Source organism: Lissotriton vulgaris, unplaced genomic scaffold (assembly GCF_964263255.1).
Source record: "Lissotriton vulgaris unplaced genomic scaffold, aLisVul1.2 SCAFFOLD_246, whole genome shotgun sequence".
NCBI classification, from domain to species: Eukaryota; Metazoa; Chordata; class Amphibia; order Caudata; family Salamandridae; genus Lissotriton; species Lissotriton vulgaris.
Window position 1 is genome coordinate 406,396 of NW_028249872.1, and position 22,851 is coordinate 429,246.

General features: G+C 47.8%; 1 protein-coding gene across 1 annotated transcript in view; it reads left to right on the forward strand.

Annotated features, from left to right (window-relative positions):
* Positions 1-7,306: 7,306 nt before the first annotated feature.
* The window catches only part of LOC147663463 (vomeronasal type-2 receptor 26-like), a 539,064-nt gene continuing 523,519 nt past the window's right edge, over positions 7,307-22,851 (forward strand). Inside the window, exon 1 of the mRNA XM_086950432.1 lies at positions 7,307-7,450. Within this exon, the coding sequence (XP_086806558.1) occupies positions 7,391-7,450 (60 nt within the window). The 5' untranslated portion in view covers positions 7,307-7,390. The remainder of the gene's footprint in view (positions 7,451-22,851) is intronic.

The window sequence follows — 22,851 nt, forward strand, 5'->3', positions numbered from 1 at the left end:
GGGAAGGGGCTGGTTTTATAGTCAGCTGTGTGGGTGTGTTAAATGGGAGTGTTGCTGGCAAGTGTGTTGTGTGGGTTAAAGCAAACAACAAGTAATGAGGACCAGGGGGAATTTTAAAGGCCAGGCTCCAATATGTTCCCCATAGACTTATAACAACATATATCTCGGAGGGTCTAACAAAGAAGTACGCACAATATACCTCAAAAGGGTACCCTAAGACAACCTTAACCTAAGTGTATCCAAAAGGGGTCATCCTCACAGTGGTCAGGGAAGGATGCCCATCAGTCACCACACGGAACCTCCCTTCATCATTTGGGATTCTGTCAAGACTACCACTGGGATAGTCAGTCAACTACCACGGTCGGTGGTCCAGATGTAGAAAGGAACTCCACCGCTAATCAGTAAGGTCTAACTGTGGTCTTGCTACTCAAGTTCTGAGGATTCTAGTATCAAAACGGGGGGACTGATGTTGCAGTGCTCAAAAGGTGTGAAAAATTAGAAAAATAAGTGATAGTAAAATAGGATGGGGGGCACTAATAACTTTATTCAGGTGTTACCCACCTGCCCAGTGTTAAAAAGTAGTCAGTGACAGTCACTAGTATAGGGACTGTCTGTATGTTCTATGTGGTCGACATGTTTCAGCAATTTAGTGACAGGTTTGTCATTGCTTTCCTCAGGAACATATTAACTGGTAGCTACTGCAAAATAGTGATATATAAACAAATGTGTGCTCAAAATCAAAAATACATACAGAGATCGCCTGATATCACTAGGTGTTCTACTCCCTCTTTTCAAGTTGTGCATACTTGTAAGAGGTATGGACCTCACCCCACCTGGTCACGGCTCAGGGAAAGGGGAAGCACCGCTCTGTCCGTTGGTACTTCAAAACCGGCGTCCAAGCCAATCAACTTGAAAAGAGGGAGTAGAACACCTAGTGATATCAGGTGATCTCTGTATCTATTTTTGATTTTGAGCACCCATTTGTTTATATATCACTATTTTGTAGTAGCTTCCAGTTATTATGGTCCTGAAGAAAGCAATGACGAAACTGTCACTAAATTGCTGAAACATGTCAACCACATAGAACATTCAGACAGTCGTTATACTAGTGACTGTCACTGACTACTTTTTAACACTGGGAGGGTGGGTAACACCTGAATAAAGTTATTAATACCCCCATCCTATTTTACTATCACTTATTTTTCTAATTGTTCACACCTTTTGAGCACTGCAACATCAGTCCCCCCGTTTTGATACTAGAATCCTCAGAACTTGAGTAGCAAGACCACAGTTAGACCTTACTGATCGGCGGTGGAGTTCCTTTCTACATCTGGACCCCCGCCTGTGGTAGTTGACTGGCTATCCCAGTGGTGGTCTTGACGGAATCCCAAATGATGAAGGGCGGTTCCGTGTGGTGACAGATGGGCATCCTTCTCTGACCACTGTGGGGTGACCCCTTTTGGATACACTTAGGTTGAGGTTGTCTTAGGGTACCCTTTTGGGGTATATTGTACGTACTTCTTTGTTAGACTCTCCGATATATATGTTGTTATAAGTGTTGTGTGGGTTGTCATGGGATTTGTGTTTAGTTGGTTGTAATGGCGTGTTAGGTGTTTTTGGGGGCTGAGTAAGTTTGATGTGTTCACTTGGTGGCCTTGATGTATGCTTTTGGTGTTGACTGCTATATTTGTCATGGAGCATCCGCGGCGTTGGGTTTGCAACTGCCCTTCCGCCATTTCTCCCATTCATCACTGTTTGCGATTGCGGCAGTCTGGAACAGCGGATCGTCCTGCTGTCACCTCAATGGAATCCTAATTTTCCATGCTGTCACTCCGCTGGCCTCGCGGCGGGTTTGTGGGTCTCCACTGCAAATCCAACCGCTGCGGTTGGAGTTTCACAAGCCCTGCCCACAACAAGGTGGTCTTTCGTGACCTCTTTAAGGAGTGGTCGAATTTTGTGGCGGTTGATCCTAATCAGAATTTTGCCGCAGTACCAGCGGACAGTTGATTTCCGCTACCATGGCAGTCGGAGGGGTTTTTTGACCGCCTTCCTAATAGGGCCCATAGTGTTTCCCTGGTCAGTTCAATGGGTTACACTCATTCCCACCATCCATCTATATATAAGAGTTTCCGATAAGGAAGGATACGTTAACGTTAGTAGTAAAAGGTAGAATCTTTTTAGTTGTTTTAAATATTTTGGGGGAGGACGATTCTACCTTTTTTTTCCCTCTTCACTCCCTCTTTTGTTTTTTGGTATATTATATGTGAGCAGACACCTGGCCCTTAATATTGGGTATTACGCCTTTCAGGCAAAACGTATGTAACATGGGACATGTAACAAAACGCTGTTCGATAGGAGGGTTTCTCCTTCCTAAATATGAGTCCCTTTTATATTTCTGAGGCTTCTTTGACTTGTTAGTCTGTGACCACCATAACAATCTAGTAACCATCTCGTAATATTATATTGGCTAGCAGGCTATGATCATGAATGGATGGACACAATTATAATACATTTTGCTCTGCAATCTATAGAATTTTTGAGTGGACTCCTATATGTGTTTTTAGAGACCAGAGTTTTATGTGATGTATTTTGTCCTTAATCTCATATAGCTCTTGTCATGACCAATTGGCCGCTATGGTTACCGATTATACTTAAATCTTATTAGTCCGCGACTTCAACTATTGGTTTGACAGTGACTTAGGTGGCCCTCAGGCCAGCGAAATTGGGCCTCAATTTCAGTTATCACATTACCTCTGCTACCCACACCAAGGGACACATATTAGATCAGGTCTGGAGCACTAACCTCACTATCTCCTTGCCCATCATCTCTCCTTGCATATGGTCTGATTACATTTAGTATTTCCATCTGTATGCATAGCAAACACATAAATACTAAGGGGGGCCTCATTAAAAAATGGGGCACCCTCGACAAACAAGCCTTTTTGGATAATCTAGAGAATTCTATGCCCGCCTACAATGCAGACCTCGATCAGTCCGAGGCAGATATCTCTAACTGGCTCTTAGCAGCAAGTAATACACATGCCCCATTAAAAAAGCTCAAAACCATCCGCCGGTTGGACGCCCATAAATGTTTTTTTCATGACCTCAGGGCCTAAAAACTAGTCGCCCGCCAAAAGGAACGGATATGGAGGAGAGCCTACGACCCACTTGAAAAAACCTGTTACTTAACTGCTCGAGTAGACTATATGAAAGCCATCATGCAAGCTAAAGCTGCCTTTTTTCCAGCATAATGGAACACTCAGGTAATAAATCCAAGGATATCTTTGCTATCAATGACAAACTCTCCAACTCTGAAAGAATCCTGCCCAAGCCACTGATTACCCAGGACCTATGCAACTTCCTTAATCAATATTTTCTCGACAAAATTGTCACCATCAAAGCCAGTATCCCTGTCATGGATCCTTTACTTCCTCCGCCTGCAGCTGCCTCCAGCACCTGCTCCCTCAATCACTTTCCACCCCTCAATGCACTTTCCTTACAAGCCCTCCTGACCCGGGTAAAAACTGGCCCTCCTCGAGAATGTTGGCCCACCTACATTTAAAAAAATATATTTTCTGCACTTTCCCTCCGATCTTGAGACTTCTCAATGCATCACTATCTCAAGGCGTGGTCCCCAAAACCTTTAAGGAGGCAGTCATTGTACCCCTCTTAAAAAAACAGGAGCCAACCCCTCCACTCTATCCAATTATAGGCCAATCTCCCTCCTCCCCTACCTGGCTAAGGTATTGGAGGCCCACGTTATGTCACACCTTTCAAACTTCATTGAGCAATCCAACTTTCTGGACCCCTTCCAAGCTGGATTTCGACCTGCTCACTCCCCTGAGACAGTTATCACTGCTGTCCTGGATTCCCTCCGTCATAATTCTGACAGAGGGATTCTCCCGGTCCTGGTGCTATTAGACCATAACATCCTTCTCGACTGTGTCAAACAAGCCGGCATCTGTGGCTCAGCTCATGACTGGATCAGGTCCTTCCTTAGTGACCGTACCCAAGCCGTCTGCTTGGCCCCTTTCTCAGCCCCCAAACCCCGCACTTCCTGCGGGGTTCCCCAAAGCCCCTCGCTGTCCCCTATTTTATTCAACATCTACATGTCCCCTCTGATTCAGTCTTTAAAAACATTTAAAGACGTCACCTTCAACTACGCTGACGATCTCCAACTCATCTTCACCATTGACAATTCCTCTGAATCGATTCAGGATTTTCAAAGCACAATGCTCCATATCCACCACTGGATGGACTCTAACCAGCTGAAATTAAACCCCGGCAAGACCAAACTGGTTCTTAATGGTAAAAGCCAACTGTTCTGGGGCCCGCACTATTGGCCACCAGAGCTTGGCTCCCCTCCCACTCCCTCCAGCTCGGTTAAAGGCCTGGGGGTGTTCATTGACAAAGACCTGTCATTAAAAACCCAATTGAGCTCAGTTGTGTCCACCTGCTTTTTTCAGCTCCGGAGGATTAAGAAGATAAGCCGGGTGCTCACCCAGCTAGCCCTGATCCAGGTGGTGATAGCTCTTGTACTATAACACTTGGACTATGCAAACGCTATCTATCTGGGCCTTACTATCACCCTTGGCAGGCGCCTCCAGATGGCCCAGAATCAGGCAGCCAGACTGATCCATCGACTGCCATGCTGGCAATCAGCAAGGCCCTTACTAAAACAACTTCAGTGGCTTCCCATCTCTCAATGTGTCACATTTAAAACAGCTTGTATCACCTTCAAATCCCTTCACGCCCACAGCCCCCAATTCATCCATGACCTTTTGCCTAGATACACCCCCTCCCGCAGCCTCCGGTCTGCCAACCAAAATCTCCTGAACATTCCCCTTACAAACTCCAACGCCAGGGAGGCTGCAGGTTTGAAATACTTGCTACCCAGTTATGGAATTCCCTTCCCTCAGAAATCTGCTCCTGTTCCAACCTCCTGATATTCAGAAGACAACTTAAAACCTGGCTGTTCGTCCAGGCTCATGCTTAATCTTCCCCTGTTTCTAGATTATCTGTCAGTCAGCGCCATGAAACCTCTGGGTGTACGAGCGCTATATAAAACTTTGTTATCATAACATAACATAACATGACAAGATACTGCAATGAGAAACCAGCTTCAAATTGAGCTCACCAATACAGCATTCGAGTACCCTAGTAACTTGTTGCTAATACCACATGATGTTTCTCTAAAGTACTAAACCAAATATTTGTGATATGCAGCAGAATTATGATAAGAATTTGTTTTGACATGTATTCATTTTTTTTAATCAACTTGTAAAATATTACCATTTAAAAAAAATATTCTTATGTGATGTGGATGACTTACTGGTCTATTATGAAAATAAAGCACATTTGACAGAAAAAATATGTGAGTTCAGGCTACAATCTGCACAAAAAACTATTATCGTAAACATATGAAAGCACTTCCAAATATGTTTGCAAATGCAGTTTGGACAAAGACTGGTAGAGTTCTTGCACTCACTAAAAAACTGCATAGCAATGCACAAAGAAGTCAAAACCAAAACACACCCAATTGGTGATTCAAACATTTTCAGGGACAGGCGCACCCATAAAGCATAAACCTCTCACCTCATAGTTCACAAGTTTGATGGCTGCAGGGCACTGTCAGGAGACTCCAAGCATGTCACACACACCTGCAGAGTGTACCAGCTCTACCTCTGTTCCACACCACCACAAGGTCTACATGCCTGCTCCTGGCTGCTAGACAGTCAGTCACTGTGCAGTACCATACATGTATGGTGCTCCAGAGCTAATAGTGTCCCCCACAAAGTACAGCACTTAAAGCAGACACCCTAATCTTCACAGGGTCTTCAAAGCCCTGATGACAAACAGCACAGGCTTGATTTCTCAGGTTCCCGTCTGCCTGCAGCTTCTATCGCTCCCTCTCCCCCTTCATCACCGGGTAGGACCCCACCCCTTGGAACAAGTTGGGAAAACCCGACCCCTATGACAAGTTGGGAAAGGGTGGGATGACCATGTCTCCATTCCCTGATTGACGTGAAGCCCCAGTACTACAAGGCTTCAGTCTAAACACCTGTGACTAATTGTATCCCTATGTCAATAGGCGGTGGAAACTGGTCCTTTAGGTTATGTGTTTGCTGAGCTGATGACTTTGGGTCTTGCTAGAACAGAAGCGTCACTCAGCGTCATTGACTCACGGTGAGAAGCATACTGGCAGTGTGCAGTGCAAAACTGGGTTCAGTCCACTTCAGAGATGGGGGGCTGGAATCCAACACTATTAAAATAAAGCAATGCCACTGAGAACCATATACTCACCACACTTACTAATATACCACATCTTTACTCTAGGTGTAGGTGTGTAAATACAATGCTTGACTTACTCATACTACCATTCTCATGATCTATGCTTCAGTTCCATCGGATCATTGATGATAGGATAAATCAATTAACTGCTTCATATATTGACCTGTTCTTCTGTTTAAGTCAGATTTCATCACTTAGCTCAAATATCAAAGCATAAAGTGGTTCCTGTACAAAATAACTGTATTACCAACACTTACAAGATAGAAAATACAATTACTTAAATGGCGGTGTGCAGCGTCCATGGCCTGTGCAAGAAAAAGCACTGCATGGAATTTTTTACGTTTGTAACAACAACTTTGCTTTTTGGCAACGGAGGCAAAAGTAAAAAAGACAGAGCTCTGCTGCCCTTGATGAGAAACTGCCTCTGTTTAGCTGTGTCGTTTCAGGGTCCCAGCTAATGAAATCAAAAGGTCGGTTGTGTTTTAATCCAGTTTCAGATACTGTCAGGACACTCAGCTTTATATTTTTGAGTGGTAGTCTTTGATCCGGTCAAACAAGTTGTTTTTTTAAGTCTTATATAAATCTGCATATCTTCTGCATATTGATGGGAAGGGAGACTCCATAAGTTGAAGAAATCCACAAGAGGTTCCAGATAGAATTTAAAAGAGATGGGGGGTAGATCCTTGTGGAACCCCGAAGGGTGTTTACAGAGTCCTAATCACAAGGGGATAAAAGGGATGATGAAGAGTGAGGTTGATTATTATATTGTTATATCAAAAATGACACCTCTATAAAAGAGAACATTGTCTTCAAAAGCCACCTGAATAATAAGTAACTCAAAGTAATGTATTTTCCTTGCAGCCTTACTCACCGTTACTTTCGACATTTCTTCGCCTTTGTTTCTGCCATTGAGGAGATTAACAAGAACCCTGACCTTTTGCCCAACATCACCCTGGGCTTTGAGGTCTTTAGTTCATTTCTCAGCGTGGCCCAAGTGACCCTAAGCACCATTGGGTTATTATCAAGAAGAGAAGATTCGGTCACAGTCCCTAACTACAGATGTTGGTCGAGAGGGGTCCTGGCTGCTGTTATTGGTGACATGTTATCAACCACATCCGCTGCCATGGCAACCATCACTGGGCTCTACAGGCACCTGCAGGTAAGAAGCTTACTTATAAGACACGCCTTGGACATTCTTTATTCTGAAACCAATACAAAGTGCATTTATGTTTCCTTTCGGCACAATGTATCAGGTTCAATCTCCAATCAATCAATCAGGCATTTGTTAAGCACGACTACCCACCCGTAAGGGTCTCAAGGTACCTGGAGGGTTAGCGGGGGTTAGCAGGATCCATTCCATGAAGGGGGGGCTGTCACAGAGCCAGGTTTAGAGATTTCTTGCGAAGATGGGGAGCCAGTTATGGGGAGCGATGTTGTCTGTCAGAGGTGGAGCGGAAGGGTGTTCCAGGCTCTGGCCACGAGGAAACAGAAGGAGCAGCCTCCCGATCTGGTCTTTCTGATGCAGGGGACCACGACGTAGGAGATCTGGGATGATTGTAAGGTCCTCTGGAGTTCGTGGAACTTAAGTCAGCTGTTTAGGTATGCTGGTCCGGTGTTGTGGGGGCCTTGTGGGCGTGGGTGAGCATCTTGAAGGTGACTCTAGCTTCGAAGGGGAGCCAGTGGAGTGTGTGCAGAAGCTGGGAAATGTGGTAGTGTCTTGGCAGCTCGAGGACCAGTCTTGCGGTGGTGTTCTGTAACTTGTGAGTAAAGTTTTTGTTTATTACGGCGTAGAGTGCATTGCCGTAGTTGAATCTGCTGGTGACCAGGACATGAGTGACTGTCTTTTTTTGTTCGAGGGGGATCCATTTGAAGGTCTTGTATCGGAGGCGGAGTTTGTGGAAGCAGGAAGACGAGACAGAGTGGATCTGGTGGTTCATTTTTAGCTTGGAGTCCATGATGATTCGAAGGTTGCGTGTGTGGTCCGTGGGGGTGGTTCGGCTTCCGAGAGTAGGGAGACTACCAGGTGTCATTCCAGGCATTCATGTTTGGGCCCATGATGAGTACTGCTCTTTTGTTGGTGTTTAGTTGTAGGCAGCTGTTATTCATCCATTTGGTGACTACTTTCATACCTTCTCAAAAGTTGTGTCTGGCAGTATCGCGTTCGTTGGATAGGGAGGGGATGAGTTGGGGATTGTCTGCATATGTCACAATGTTGAGACCGTAGGTTCTGACAATGGGGGTAAGCGGAGTCATGTAAACGATGAAGTGCGTAGGGCTGAGGGATGACTCCTGGGGGACCGAGAGGAAAGGGGGGAGTCTGACCCACTGCATTCTGCCAGAGAGGAAGGAGCTCATCCAGTCGAGGGCCTTGTCTTGGTTCCCTGTGTTGTGGAGTCTGCGCATTAGGGTGCAGTGAGAGACTGTGTTGAACGCCGCTGAGAGGTCGAGGAGGATGAGGACTGCTGTTTCTCCTTTGTCCAGTAGGGTGCGGATGTTGTCTGTTGTGGTGAGGGGGCGGTTTCCATACTGTAGTTTTTTCTGGAGCAGGATTGGGAGAAGTTGAGGATGTTGTGCTCTTCGATGAATGTGGTGTGTTGGCTGTTGATGGCTTTCTTGATGACTTTCACTTTGAATGGGGGCAGGGAGATGGGAATGTAGTTTTTTAGGTCGGGGGCGCTCAGGGTTTCTACAGGAGGGGTTTGACTTCAGCGTCTTTACAGTCGTCAGGGAATGAGGCGGTTGCCAAGGAGTGGTAGATGGTGTGGCAGAGCATGGGTGCGATGGTGTTGGAGGCTCTGTTGAAAATGTGGAGTGGGCAGGGGTTCGTGGGGCCCCGGAAAAGATTGACTTCATCGTCTTCAGTGTGTCTTTGGTGTTGAGGGCTGGCTAGTTGTTGATTCCTGGCTTCAGGGTGTCAGGGTGGTAGTTGAGGGTTCAGTGTGTCAATCAATCAATCAATCAATCAATTAAAACAATAAAGGGCGCTGCTCACCTGCTAGGGTCTTGGGGCGCTGGGGGGGTCCGTTACTGCTCGTAAAGCCTAGTCTTGAGTTGCTTCCTGAAGGAGAGATGGTCCTGGGTCAGCCGTAGGTGGATGGGGAGGGAGTTCCATGTCTTGGCCTCCAGGTAGGAGAAGGATCTTCCTACGGCGGTGGCTCTGCGAATGCATGGTATGGTGGCGAAGGCGAGGCTGGTCGAACACAGCTGACTGGTCGGCGTGTAGAAAGTGAGGTGGTTGTTGAGGTACTTGGGGCCCAGGTCGTGGAGAGCCTTGTGAGCGTCGGTGAGGAGTCTGAACATGATACTCTTGCTGACGGGGAGCCAGTGCAGGTCTCTCAGGTGGGCAGAGATGTGTTTGTGGCGGGGGATGTACAGGACAGGTTGTGCGGAGGTGTTCTGTATGCGCTGTAGTTTGGCTGTGGTTCCCGCGTAGAGGGTGTTCCCGTAGTCCAGTTGGCTGGTGACGAGTGCCTGGGTGACTGTCTTCCTGGCTTCGGTGGGGATCCATCGAAAGATCTTTCGGAGCATGCGCAGGGTGTTGAAACAGGATAACGAGATGGCGTTGACTTGTTTGGCCCATCGAGAGGGACGAGTCCAGGATGAAGCCCAGGTTTTGTGTGTGGTTTGTTGGCTTGGGGGTGGTGCCCAGGTTAGGGGGCCACCAGGAGTCATCCCAGGAGGAAGGGGATGAGCCCAGGATGAGGACTTCCGTCTTGTCTAAGTTCAGTTTCAAGCTGTTGTTCATCATCCACTCAGCGACATTTTTCATTCCTCTGTGTAGGCTGGCTCTGGTGGTGACGGGGTCGTTGGTGAGGGAGAGGATCAGCTGGGTGTCGGCGTAGGAAATGATGTTTAGGTTGTGTTGGCGTGCGATGGCCGTGAGGGGGCTCATGTAGACGTTGAAGAGGGTGGGGCTGAGCGAGGATCCTTGCGGTACGCCGCAGGTGACTTCGGTGGCCACAGATCAGAACGGGGGAGGCGGACTCTCCGGCGAGGAACGAGATGATCCACTCCAGTGCCTTCTCTTGGATTCCGGTGTTGCTGAGGCGTTGTATTAGTGTGTGGTGGCAAACTGTGTCGAACGCTGCAGAGAGGTCCAGGAGGATGAGGGCAGCTGTTTCCCCGTTGTCGAGCAGGGAACTGATGTTGTCGGTGGCTGCGATGAGGGCGGTGTCGGTGCTGTGGTTGGCTCGGAAACTGGACTGTGAGGGGTCGAGGGATCCGTTCATCTCGAGGAAGGGGGCGAGCAGTTTGTTGACGGTCTTCTTGATGACCTTTCGCGGGAAAAGGGAGGAGGGAGATGGGGCGGAAGTTCTTGAGGTTTGTGGGGTTTGCTGTTGGCTTCTTCAGGAGGGCGCTGAGCTCGGCATGCTTCCAGCTCTCTCCGGGAAGGTGGCGGTGATGAAGGAGATGTTGATGATGTCCCGGAGTTGGGGTGCGATGATGGAGTTGGCCTTGTTGAAGACGTGTTGGGGGCAGGGGTCGGTAGGGGATCCGGAGTGGATGGTGTTCATTGTGCGGGTGGTGTCTTCGGTGCTGACCGGGGTCCAGTTGCAGAGGGTGGTGGTGGGGGGTATTGGTTCGGTGGTTGGGTGCGTGGTCTGTGCGCCAAAGCTGGTGTGTATGTCAGCGATCTTTTGGTGGAAGAATGAGGCGAGTAAGTTGCTGAGGTCTTGCGAGGGTGTGATGTCATTGTTTCCGGCGCTGGGGTTAGAGAGCTCTTTGACAATGCTGAAGAGTTCCTTGCTGTTGTGGATGTTGTTGTCCAGTCGTTCTTTGAATGTTGTTCTTTTGGTGGTGTAGATCAGCTGGTGGTGTATGCTTGTGGCGTTCTTGAGTGCTGTCATGTTTTCTGTTGTTTGGTCGTGGCGCCAGGCTTTTTCAAGGGCGCGGCAGATTTTCTTGGATATTTTGAGTTTGTTGGTGAACCACGAGGCTTTCTTGCTGCCGGGTCTGCTGGGTGGGTTCTTCCGAGGTGCAAGGTCATCGGCGCAGTTGGTGAGTCACTATGTGAAGTTGCGGGCTTCTTTGTTGGGATCCATTGCGCTGGTGGGAGGGTTCTGGCTTAGGGAGGTGGTGAGCTGGTCGGCGGTGATCTTGTTCCATCTCCTGCGGGGAACCTGTTGAGGTTGGTGGTGGGTCGTGGTTCTCCTGAAGTAGAAGTTAACGCAGCTGTGGTCAGTCCAATGGAGTCCGGTGGAGTGGCTGAAGGAGATGTGCTTGCTGGAGGAGAAGACGGGGTCAAGCCTGTGGCCGGCGTAGTGGGTGGGGGTGTTCACCAGTTGTTTGAGTCTGAGGTTGGCGAAGTTGTCCAGTAGGGTGGTGGTGTTGCTGTCATTGTTGTTTTCCAAGTGGAAGTTGAGGTCCCCTAGGATGATGTAGTCAGAGGAGGTGAGGGCGTGCGGGCTGATGAAGTCTGCGATGGCTTTGCTGAATTGTGTGTGTGGTCCAGGGGGTCTGTAGATGAGAGTGCCTCTGAGGGTGGTCTTGGGATCGGTGTGTATCTGGAAGTGAAGGTGCTTGGCGGCGGTGAGGGTGTCATCGGAGTTGGTCGTGATGCGGATGGTGTTCCTGTGGACGATGGCGATGCCTCCTCCAGTGTGGTTGACGCGATCCCTCCGGGTCATCTTGTATCCGTCTGGGATGGCTATTGCGATGCCGGGGCTGAGGAGGCGTTCATCCAGGTTTCCGTCAGGAAGGCGACGTCTGGTGATGTTGTGTCAAGCAGGTTCCAGAGTTTGCTGGCGTGTCTGTGGACGGAGCGTGAGGTTCCGTGACAATTGTAAGTGGTGTTTTCGACTCGCACGAATATGGTCGAGTCTGGTATCTATGAACCGCAAATAACGAGTTTAGTAAGTGTGCGCAGTTTCGCTGTGCTAACTTAAACCGTTCGTTTATTATGTGGGTTTTTCATCTGTACCCACGGGTTCCATCTTAGATACGGCATCCATTTTGTCTCTTGCCCTCAAGTAGCCAGCGAACGGACGCTGTCCGCTTCGCGACCCTGGGACTCCCAAGATATTTGCGGAAGACACATGTCTTTTGTAAGTGTCTTTATGACGAGGGGGATGATACTGTAAGGCAGATGGCCCCGCTCGAGGCTCATCTCGCCGTGCCGGTTTATTGTCTCAGCCGTGCATCTCATTAGGCACGTCCCTTTGATGCCTGTATCTCGTGTTTCCCGATACCTCCCCTTTTACACCCTTTCCGATCTCCCCACTGTCTCCGTCTTCCTCTGCACCTGTCTTTGTTCCTATTTCGATCTGTTTTACTGCCGATTGGAATGCACTAATGTTGGGAAGATGGGTTTTTACAGTTGGGAACCGCCAAATGTTTCCGCACTTATGTTCCGGACCTTATGTGTATCAAAGTGACCAAAGCGACCCCTCTGGGGGATAATGGTGGGAACCGGGTCGTAAACCTTTGTGTACCATGTTGTCCTATGGGTAAAAACTGTATAAAAGGAGCGATCCACAGAACCAATTTGAAGCAGTCTCCCCAAGTTGCACGAGTTGTACTTGTCGTGATATCTGTGTTCCCTGCAGTAAATAAACCTTGAATCTTTGACGCCGAAGGAAGTGTCCCGTGTCTCTGTCATTCGTACGCCGGAGCAGGTTACCCACGAAGGTTTCAGGTGTTGTGCCCTGGCACCGCTGGGTCTTAAAGAACCCAGTCCTTCAGTTGGCGCCCTAACGTGGGGCTGCATCAGTGGTACCGGTCCAAGCCCGACGATCGTGAGGAACTTCGTGTGAAATCTCCGAGGGAAGGTGCACTCCGCTTCATCGATCCTGTTGTCGAAATAAGTGGCCCGAAGACTTTTCCCGCCAAGATTCCCGCCTCCTGACGGCTGCGACGGACTGCTGCCCTGACTGTAGACCTGTTTTGGCGCCTGGCGTAGACCTTGGTAGAGCGAGACGATTGACGGGCCTTCCTGGAGACGCCATCGATCTTTGAGTTAAGTATTTGTGGGTCGCTCCCAGAGTTCTTGGTTGTGGTTACTTAGTGGTTGCATGGTTCCATTGCATTTGTAGTTCTTGGTACTTTGTTGTGTTGTTTGACGACTGCAGCCGCCAAAAACCGAGGGTTTTGTTCTTTGCTGGGACTTGGTAAATCCCGTAACCCTTGAAGTTTGTGAAACTCGGCTAGTGTGCAAGATGCCTGGTCGTAGTACTTTGTTTAGTTGTTTCAGACCTTGTGGTACGGATTCCCGACTGGAGGACTCGTGTCCGATACCTCCGGTTGGAACTCCCACTTATGAATTGTACAGCAAACATGGGCTAGGCCCGATTACTTTTAATGATTACTGGATTAAATATACAAAGAAAGATGGTGACCTTCGCTGGCCACCACATGGTAGCTTCGAGGCCCCGATCTTAGATAATCTAGAGGTTAAATTGTTCGCGAAAAAGTCAAGGCCGGCCATGTTTGATGCCTTTCGGTTGTGGCGTAAAGAAGCCCGACAGAAAGAAATCAGACAGACTAAACGAAATCAGAGAGATAGTGCTGGTACCATTGTAAAGAAAGCAGAGCAGTTTCAGCATGATAAGGAGGTTAAGGAAAAGGAAGTGTTTGACAGGTTACAGCGTATGACTATAGATAAATGCTATCCTGCTTTGCCTACGGAGCCGGAAAAGAAGGATGAGTCAGTTGAGGATCCTTTAATGTCCTATCTTATGAAATCGCCACCTCCGTACGTACAGGGTACCACAGCCCCTGTGATTCCCCCTGTACCTGTTCCTGCACCTATTCTTCCTTTGCCTGTTCCTCAACCTGTACCCGTTCTTCCGACTGTTCCTGCTCCTTCGTCTGTTGCTATTCCTACTGCTCCACCGCTTCCACATACTCCTGTTTCCGCTACTGCTCCTGCTCTGTTAACCCCTGCTGTTGTTTCTGTTTCTACTCCTTCACTTGTTAGTCCTGTGTCTTATACTTCTCCCTCTACTCGTAGTCGTAATTCTCCTCTTGCGGCTAGCTTCTTTCATTCGCTCGGACCTGTTTATGGGTCCGCTGGTTCCGATGGTCCTCAGAGACGTAGTCAGCTTCCAGGTAATAGGGAACGTGCTTCGCTATATAATATGGCGATGGGTTGGATGACGCACCCCCTTAGAAATCCACCCCGTATTGTACTCAACACATTTTGTCAGTTCAATATACCAACCCAGAGATTTGTGTTCGAGGAAATGTGCAAGGTCCTTCGTGATCAGATATCAGCCGACGCACCTGACGAGGTGCTGACCGCGTTGTCTGATTTACAGCTTCAGTTTTCGGCTGGACTGATAGTGGATACTAACGTCCGACGAGCCGTTGAACGGTTGCTATCTTTTCGTCCCACTCCTATACCTCAAGCCTTGTTTGTTGAGGATATTGAAAGACAGCCAGACGAGTCTGGTCAGTTCCCTATGCGAGAAGTTCCGCCAGTTTGGATGCCAGGTAATCCTGTAGCTAACCCTCCGATTTTGCCTTTCTTCCAGAGAGTATGGATACATCTCCCATGGAAAAGATCAGAAGTGTTACAGGTGAAGCAATCTTTGCCTGACCCTCGCAAAAATCCTACAGGGTATTACAAAAAATTATCGCAGCTCGTAGATGCTACGGTAATGAATCTTGCCGATATCAATATGTTGTTCGGCAATGTCGTACCGCAACCGGTATGGGCTAAGATTCGCCATGAAAACCATCCAAATGAATTAGGTGGTGCCTGGGCTGCCATTGTAGCGGCAGATGCCGGACAAACGGCTGCTGCTAAACCCGACCAGCTGATTGTTGATCTTCCTCAAAGGATTATAACATTAATGAAAACTCTTATGCCAGCTATGAGGGTAAATTGGGACAAATTATCAGCTTGTAAGCAGAAGAAGGACGAGAGTGTTTCCGACTTCTTTACGAGGTTCGAGGAGGCATTTATTGACCATAGTGGTCAGGATATGAGCACTGAGGGTGGTCAAAGGTTGTTCGTGGATAAATTTGTTTCAAACTTATTGCCCGATTTGAGCAATAAATTGAAAAATTCAGAAAGTGCATGGGCCGTTTCTACTTCAGCTCAGATATTGGCTACGGCACAATATTACGAGAATAGAGAGAAGGAGGAAAACGACCGTGCTGATAAAAAGACGAAAGAGCTAAAAACTAAGGTGTTGTTGCAACAAGCATATCCTCCACGTTCAAATCAGAATAATTCGCAACAAAATAGATCGCAACCGCAATCGAACCGATCCCAAACTCGTAATGACTCCTCTTCCCAAAGATCCTCGTTAGGATACAATCAATGTGCTTATTGTAGACAAGAGGGTCACATTAAATTCAATTGTCCTGTTCTAAACAAACGTAATAGTGGTAACTCATCTAGAGGAGGTCGTGGTGGTTCGCAGCAGGCACCACGTGGTAGAGGTCGTGGTGCTCAGAACGATCGCTCAGATAACTCATCAAATTCTGATAATTGTTTCGATCAACGTGGATCGTCGCAAGGACGATCTGCGCAGTACAATGTAGACGATTATTACGTCGATCAGGGAACTGACGACAGTAATTACTAGGACAGCCATAGACAAGGAGAGGGAGTGGTATCAGTTCCGGTTGATCAGAGAGGGCCTTACGTCGCAGTTGCTACATCGGGCGTCGTTGAGCCTTTTCTGTTGGACACTGGTGCAGCGAAAAGTTCCATTAAGCATTCGAAACTCCCTGGCGCACCTTTGTCTGGCTTAACAAATGCTTCCGTTGGATTCTCTGGTGCCCCTGTTAGCAATCCAGTTTCGCGCCCTTTGCCCCTTACAATTGGGCCACGTGAGCTCGAAGCTCCGTTGATTTTAACCACGGGTTGTGGTGAAAATCTTTTGGGCCTGGATTTGCTCAAACGTTTGTATGCGACTTTGTATTGTTCTCCTGCGGGTGTAAAACTTACGTTGGGAGAGAAGGTTGTCTCTCCCATGTACTTGTCTCTCGATAAGCTTCCACCGGAATTGAGTTCTCTTCCTGCGTCTTTGTGGGCGACAGGTCCCAACAATGTGGGCCTGCTTGATATCTCCCCTTATGTTGTTCAGTTGAAATCTAATGTGCGGCTGCCACGTATTCCCCAATATCGTATTTCCCTTGATGGTGAACGAGCACTGTTAGCGATCATCTATGATTTGATCGAGAAAGATGTTATTGAAGAGACTCGGGGAAACGTGTGCAACAGTCCTGTACTATATTCTCAAACGTACTGATCCTTCAAAACCGCCTGTTTATCGTTTTGTTATCGATTTACGGGAGGTGAATAAAATTGTGGTTCCTCAATTCCCTGTTGTGCCTGACATCACGGCGCTACTGACTCTGATTCCAGCTTCTGCATCGTGGTTTTCGGTGATTGACTTGAAGAATGCGTTCTTCAGCATCCCGATTGCAGAAGAGAGCAGAGACCTTTTCGGTTTCTCTCTTGGTGGACGCAGCTTCCGGTTCAAACGCGCTCCTCAGGGCTACTGTGAAAGTCCATCGATTTACAGTCAAGCCTTGAAGGGTCAACTGGATGCGTTTAGGTTGCCGGCTGGTGCGGCCTTAATCCAATATGTCGATGACCTATTGGTAGCTGCTGATACTCAGGACATTTGCAAAATTGCTACGGTGTCGTTGCTGCAACATCTCTGTGAGTTGAATCATAAGGTGTCCCCTTCTAAACTCCAATATTGTTGTCAAGAAGTAACCTATATAGGTCACTTATTGTCAAAGGAGGGAAGGAGGTTGACCCCAGAGAGAATTGCAGCAATTGCACGCATGGCTGTGCCAAAAACCCAAAGAGATGTGCGTGCCTTTCTAGGTATTACATCGTACTGCAGGCAATGGATTCCAAATTTTTCATTGCTAGCGAAACCATTAGTGGCTCTTACGTGCAAGGATGTTTCGACTCCTTTACCATGGACGGAAGAATGTCAGAAAAGTTTTTCTGAACTGCGTGATTCATTATGTTCGGCTCCTGTGTTGGGTACTCCCGACTACAGCAAGCCGTTTACATTATATGTTCACGAGAGGGAAGGTTGTGCGTTGAGTGTCTTAACGCAACCTTTTGGTGGTAAGCAACGTCCATGTGCATATTTTTCCTCGACCTTGGACCCGGTAGCTAGAGCATTGCCGAGTTGTTTGAGAGCAACAGCGGCAGCCGCGGTCTCCATCCGACAATCAGCAGGATTGGTTATGGATAATATGCTTACGGTGATGGTTCCGCATGCAGTCGATACTCTTTTGAATCGTACGAAAACTCAGCACTTGACGAGTGCGAGGTTGTCTGGTTACGAGTTGACGCTGTTGGCAAGCCACATTCAAATAAAACGTTGTAATGTTCTGAACCCGGCAACTTTGTTACCAATTAGCACAGAGTCAGATGTAGTAGCAGAACATGATTGGTACTTGAGGACTGAAGAAGAAACAAAAGGTCGAGTGGACCTTAAAAACACCCCATTGGAAGATCCGGATGGTACACTGTATGTGGATGGGTCATGCTTTAAGTTGCCGAATGGCGATGTGACTACTGCTTATGCTGTTGTAACGTTGAATACTGTTGTTGAGACTGCAAGATTAAATCAGAATTCTGCCCAAGCTGCAGAGCTGATTGCTCTTACTAGAGCGTGTGTGTTAGCGAAAGGGAAACGTGTGAATGTGTTTACCGACAGCCAATATGCATTTGGTGTCGCACATAGTTTTGGACGATTGTGGAGAGAGAGAGGTTTCTTGACGTCGCATGGTACGAAGATTCAGCATGGCCAGCTTGTGAATGATCTTTTGGATGCACTGACGTTGCCTAAACAAGTAGCGATTGTTAAATGTAGTGCGCATCGTAAGGTGACGGATGATGTTGGTCGTGGTAATGCGTTTGCGGATGAGACTGCTAAGGAGACTGCCCGGAACCTTAGCACTCGAATGTATGTGACGAGTTCGGTTAGGTGGCCTACAGAATCGAGTATGTGTGAGGACACTATCGAGAGTGTGAAAGCAATTCAGAATGAGGCCACCGACGCTGAAAAGACGAAGTGGAAAGAAAGTACGGGAAAGTTGGATGCGAATGGTTGTTGGATTGATTTGTCTGATCAGAAAAGATGGATGTTACCGGATGCGTATGTGCTGGCTGTTGTGACAATGGCGCATGGGTTAGCACATATTAGCACGAAAGGTATTTGCAAATTGCTGTCCCCTGTGTGGAAGAATGATGGTATTACGAAATGCGCTGGACGTTTGGTGAAGAATTGTATGGTGTGTATGATGTACAATCCTGGCAAGGGAACCCCAACTCCTCCTGGCAGTTTTGCTCCCCCTTCATGTCCCTTTGAGGTGATTCAATTGGACTTCATCCATATGGAGCGATGCAATAACCTGAAATACGTTTTAGTTGTGGTTTGCGCATTCTCCCGATGGATCGAGGCTTATCCTCTCAAAGACAATACTGCTTTGTCTACTGCGAAAATCCTACTGAAGGAATATTTTCCTCTGTATGGAATGCCTAGAGTCGTGTGGTCAGATAACGGAAGTAAGTTTGTGGGTAGTGTGATGAAGAGTGTGTGTAAGGGCCTTGGAATTAATCAGAAATTCCACAGCGCCAATCATCCCCAGTCAGCTGGTTTGGTTGAAGGGTATAACGGCACCCTTAAACTAAAGCTAGCGAAGATTCAGGCTACGACTGGTCTTTCGTGGCCTGACGCTTTACCCTTAGCATTACTGTCAACTAGGGCGACTGTACACTCCCGAGTAGGGCTCAGTCCCTATGAAATAGTGTTCGGTCGTCCTGCGAATGTGTGCGGGGTTCCTAGGCCAGGTATTTTCTGTGATCTTGAGTACCCAATGTTGATCGATTATCTCCATGACTTGACTGCTAAACTGAGGTTAATTCACCAACAGGTTCACAAAGCATTGCCGACGCAGACGGAGGGTCCAGGCCACCAGCTCCAGCCCGGAGATTGGGTGGTGACGCAGAACTTTTCGACCCGAGGTTCACCGGACCCTACCAGGTCCTCCTTGCCACGAGAACTGCAGTTCGTCTTGAGGGGCGGAAGAATTGGGTGCACGCCACCCACACGAAGAAAGTCCCCATCCCGTTGCCAGCAGACTCGTGGGTGAGGAAAGGCATTGCATCAACTGAAACCGAAGGATTGCCGGCGTTTGTACCTTTCAGCGACGCACAACCTGTCGGGGAATCCTCAGTGCAGCAGAGAGACACTGTTGAACAATTGTCAGCAAAAGACTCAAGACCAAAACATTCAGCTGATCAACAGGACGCTGTCCCTTCAACGGATCCTTTGTTTGACGAACAGACACGTCCTGGGAAAACCCGATACTTTTTGCGATCTAGCACTAAAGACTAATAAAAGATCCTGCTTTGCTGTATTGACAACTGCATTATCCCGTTTTCCACGATCAGTTTTGAACATTCGTACCATTGTAATTATTTTGTATATATTCATTGAGCTTCGTTCCTTACACTTTTTGCTTTCACAGCTGAGAGACATTGTTTTTGCATATATATTGTGCATTGAAGGCCGTAGGGCCGCGCGCGTACTTCCTTCTGGATAGTAGGTCTTGACGCTAGGTCAAAGGCCGTCGGTTCCTGGGAACTCCTAGGGATTGACTATTGCTACACAGAACGAAGTGCGTCAAGAAACGTTGCGGACGGTCGTAGGGAATGGCATTCTCGAAGTTGAAGGATTTGGAAGGAGCTCAGGCTCATAGATTCAAGCTGCAGCAACTCAGTCGTACTAAATGTTTTGTATTCCAATTATTCGTATTGTTTTTGACTGTTTCTGCATTTTTGGCGGGTGGGGTGTATTACACGATGTCTTACTTCTTACCTTCTGCTACACCTACACCTACTCCTACTCCTGACTCTAAACTTACCTCCACTGTTTCTCCTCATTCCTTTCATATCTTACCCGAACACGAACAGGCTAGACGTGCAGAATTCCGCAACAATTCCTTTATTCAGCTCCTTCATCAGCATCAGTTAGTGGTTAACACTACTAATTGTTGGGTGTGTGGGTTGATGCCACATACTACGGATAAGGGAATTCCATATCTGGTGTTACCGTATAGTTCCCAAGGGTCTGCTCGAGCATTTCAGACAATGTTTCGAAGTGCACTGGGTTTCCACCCCATTCGAGAACCACGTTCCCCCTACTCTGGTCCTACCTCGTATCAAAAACCTTTGTCGATAGCAATAGAGGATCTAGATAGCGATATCTATGATCCCTCGCTTATTCCTGAAGAAGAGGTACAAGCCTATAGGGTCCTAAGTAGAGGCGAATATAGTGTGTTCACCAGTGAAAAGCAGCTTAAAAGCTCGCCTCCGATATGGGTCGTACCCCACATTGGTAATTTTTGCCTCATAGGTCGTGGCCGAAGATCGCAAGCCCGACTTGGAGCAAGTGCTTGCACTGAAAATTACATTCTGCCGATGTTCTCGTCCCCTGTGTTTCTGGCTGCCAAGGGTACATACTTTATCTGCCATGATCGTGCATACGCATGGTTGCCCGCTGACTTCATGGGCTCATGCTTCATTGCAAATCTGTTGCCTCCGACGTTCACTGTAGATGCCGATTATCATAAGACTAGAGTTGAGCGAGGCGTAATTAGCGAAGAGGATACTGCCGGTCAAGAGGCAGGAGACTTTTTCAAGGGTTTCCTCCCGTTTTGGGGACCTATGGTTAATAGTAGGAACCTGAGACAGTTGACTCGAGTGGTAGAATCGACTGCTAATATTACTGCCAGTGCCCTTGGTAATATCACCACTGAACTTCAGGCGGATAGACTTATGACGTTACAAAACCGTATGGTTTTAGATGTCATCTTAGCAGATCGAGGTGGGGTATGTAAGGTGATCCATTCGAGCTGCTGCATTTTCATTCCAGATAACGCTCCAACTGTCTATCAAGCCATCTCGAGGTTGCATAAGATCTCCGAATCCATACACGTGGATGTAGGGGATTGGACGCTACTTGGATGGTTTTGGGGCCTGATGTCGACTTGGGGTTGGAAGATTCTGATGATCATCGGAGTCGTTGTGGTGTTCCTGTTCACGTGTTGCCTTGTGTGCAGTGCGGTCCTGCCTTATGTGGCCTCTGTGCTACAACGTGTATGAGACAGCCACCTGTTACCAAGGGGACTCGGTTGGACAGAGCTATGCTACAGCAACATCTCGATGGTCTGATGAATATCGAATATGATTCTGACTAGTGCTTGCCTACATGAGGGCAAAAGGAGCGTCTGAGGTTCCGTGACAATTGTAAGTGGTGTTTTCGACTCGCACGAATATGGTCGAGTCTGGTATCTATGAACCGCAAATAACGAGTTTAGTAAGTGTGCGCAGTTTCGCTGTGCTAACTTAAACCGTTCGTTTATTATGTGGGTTTTTCATCTGTACCCACGGGTTCCATCTTAGATACGGCATCCATTTTGTCTCTTGCCCTCAAGTAGCCAGCGAACGGACGCTGTCCGCTTCGCGACCCTGGGACTCCCAAGATATTTGCGGAAGACACATGTCTTTTGTAAGTGTCTTTATGACGAGGGGGATGATACTGTAAGGCAGATGGCCCCGCTCGAGGCTCATCTCGCCGTGCCGGTTTATTGTCTCAGCCGTGCATCTCATTAGGCACGTCCCTTTGATGCCTGTATCTCGTGTTTCCCGATACCTCCCCTTTTACACCCTTTCCGATCTCCCCACTGTCTCCGTCTTCCTCTGCACCTGTCTTTGTTCCTATTTCGATCTGTTTTACTGCCGATTGGAATGCACTAATGTTGGGAAGATGGGTTTTTACAGTTGGGAACCGCCAAATGTTTCCGCACTTATGTTCCGGACCTTATGTGTATCAAAGTGACCAAAGCGACCCCTCTGGGGGATAATGGTGGGAACCGGGTCGTAAACCTTTGTGTACCATGCTTGTCCTATGGGTAAAAACTGTATAAAAGGAGCGATCCACAGAACCAATTTGAAGCAGTCTCCCCAAGTTGCACGAGTTGTACTTGTCGTGATATCTGTGTTCCCTGCAGTAAATAAACCTTGAATCTTTGACGCCGAAGGAAGTGTCCCATGTCTCTGTCATTCGTACGCCGGAGCAGGTTACCCACGAAGGTTTCAGGTGTTGTGCCCTGGCACCGCTGGGTCTTAAAGAACCCAGTCCTTCAAGCGGGTTTTGAACAGGATGCACTTGAGGTGGTTGTTGCTGGTGCCTGGCCTTTCAGGTGCGGGTGAAAACAGAGAAAAAGAATGGAGCGATAGGTCCACTGGACCACTAGGGATGAGGCTCAGGTTAAACCTGCGGGTGTAAGAGGGCCTTGAACACAACACTCAAGAGTGCAGGGGCTCGGGGGAAGGCCTCACTTGATGGTGGAGCTGTGAGGGAGGGAGAGCAGCACGGATTATAAGAGTGGAAAGGGAAAAGATGCCTCTATAGTTGGGAGGTTTATACATTCATTATCTATTTATTTGTTTGGAGTTTTGTATAGTGCTAGCATGACCTGAGCGTATCAGAGTGCTCCCCATGAATACATGCTGGTAACCGTTTGCTTATGCAATCATTCCAGTTGAATTGAAACAAAACATATCAGATT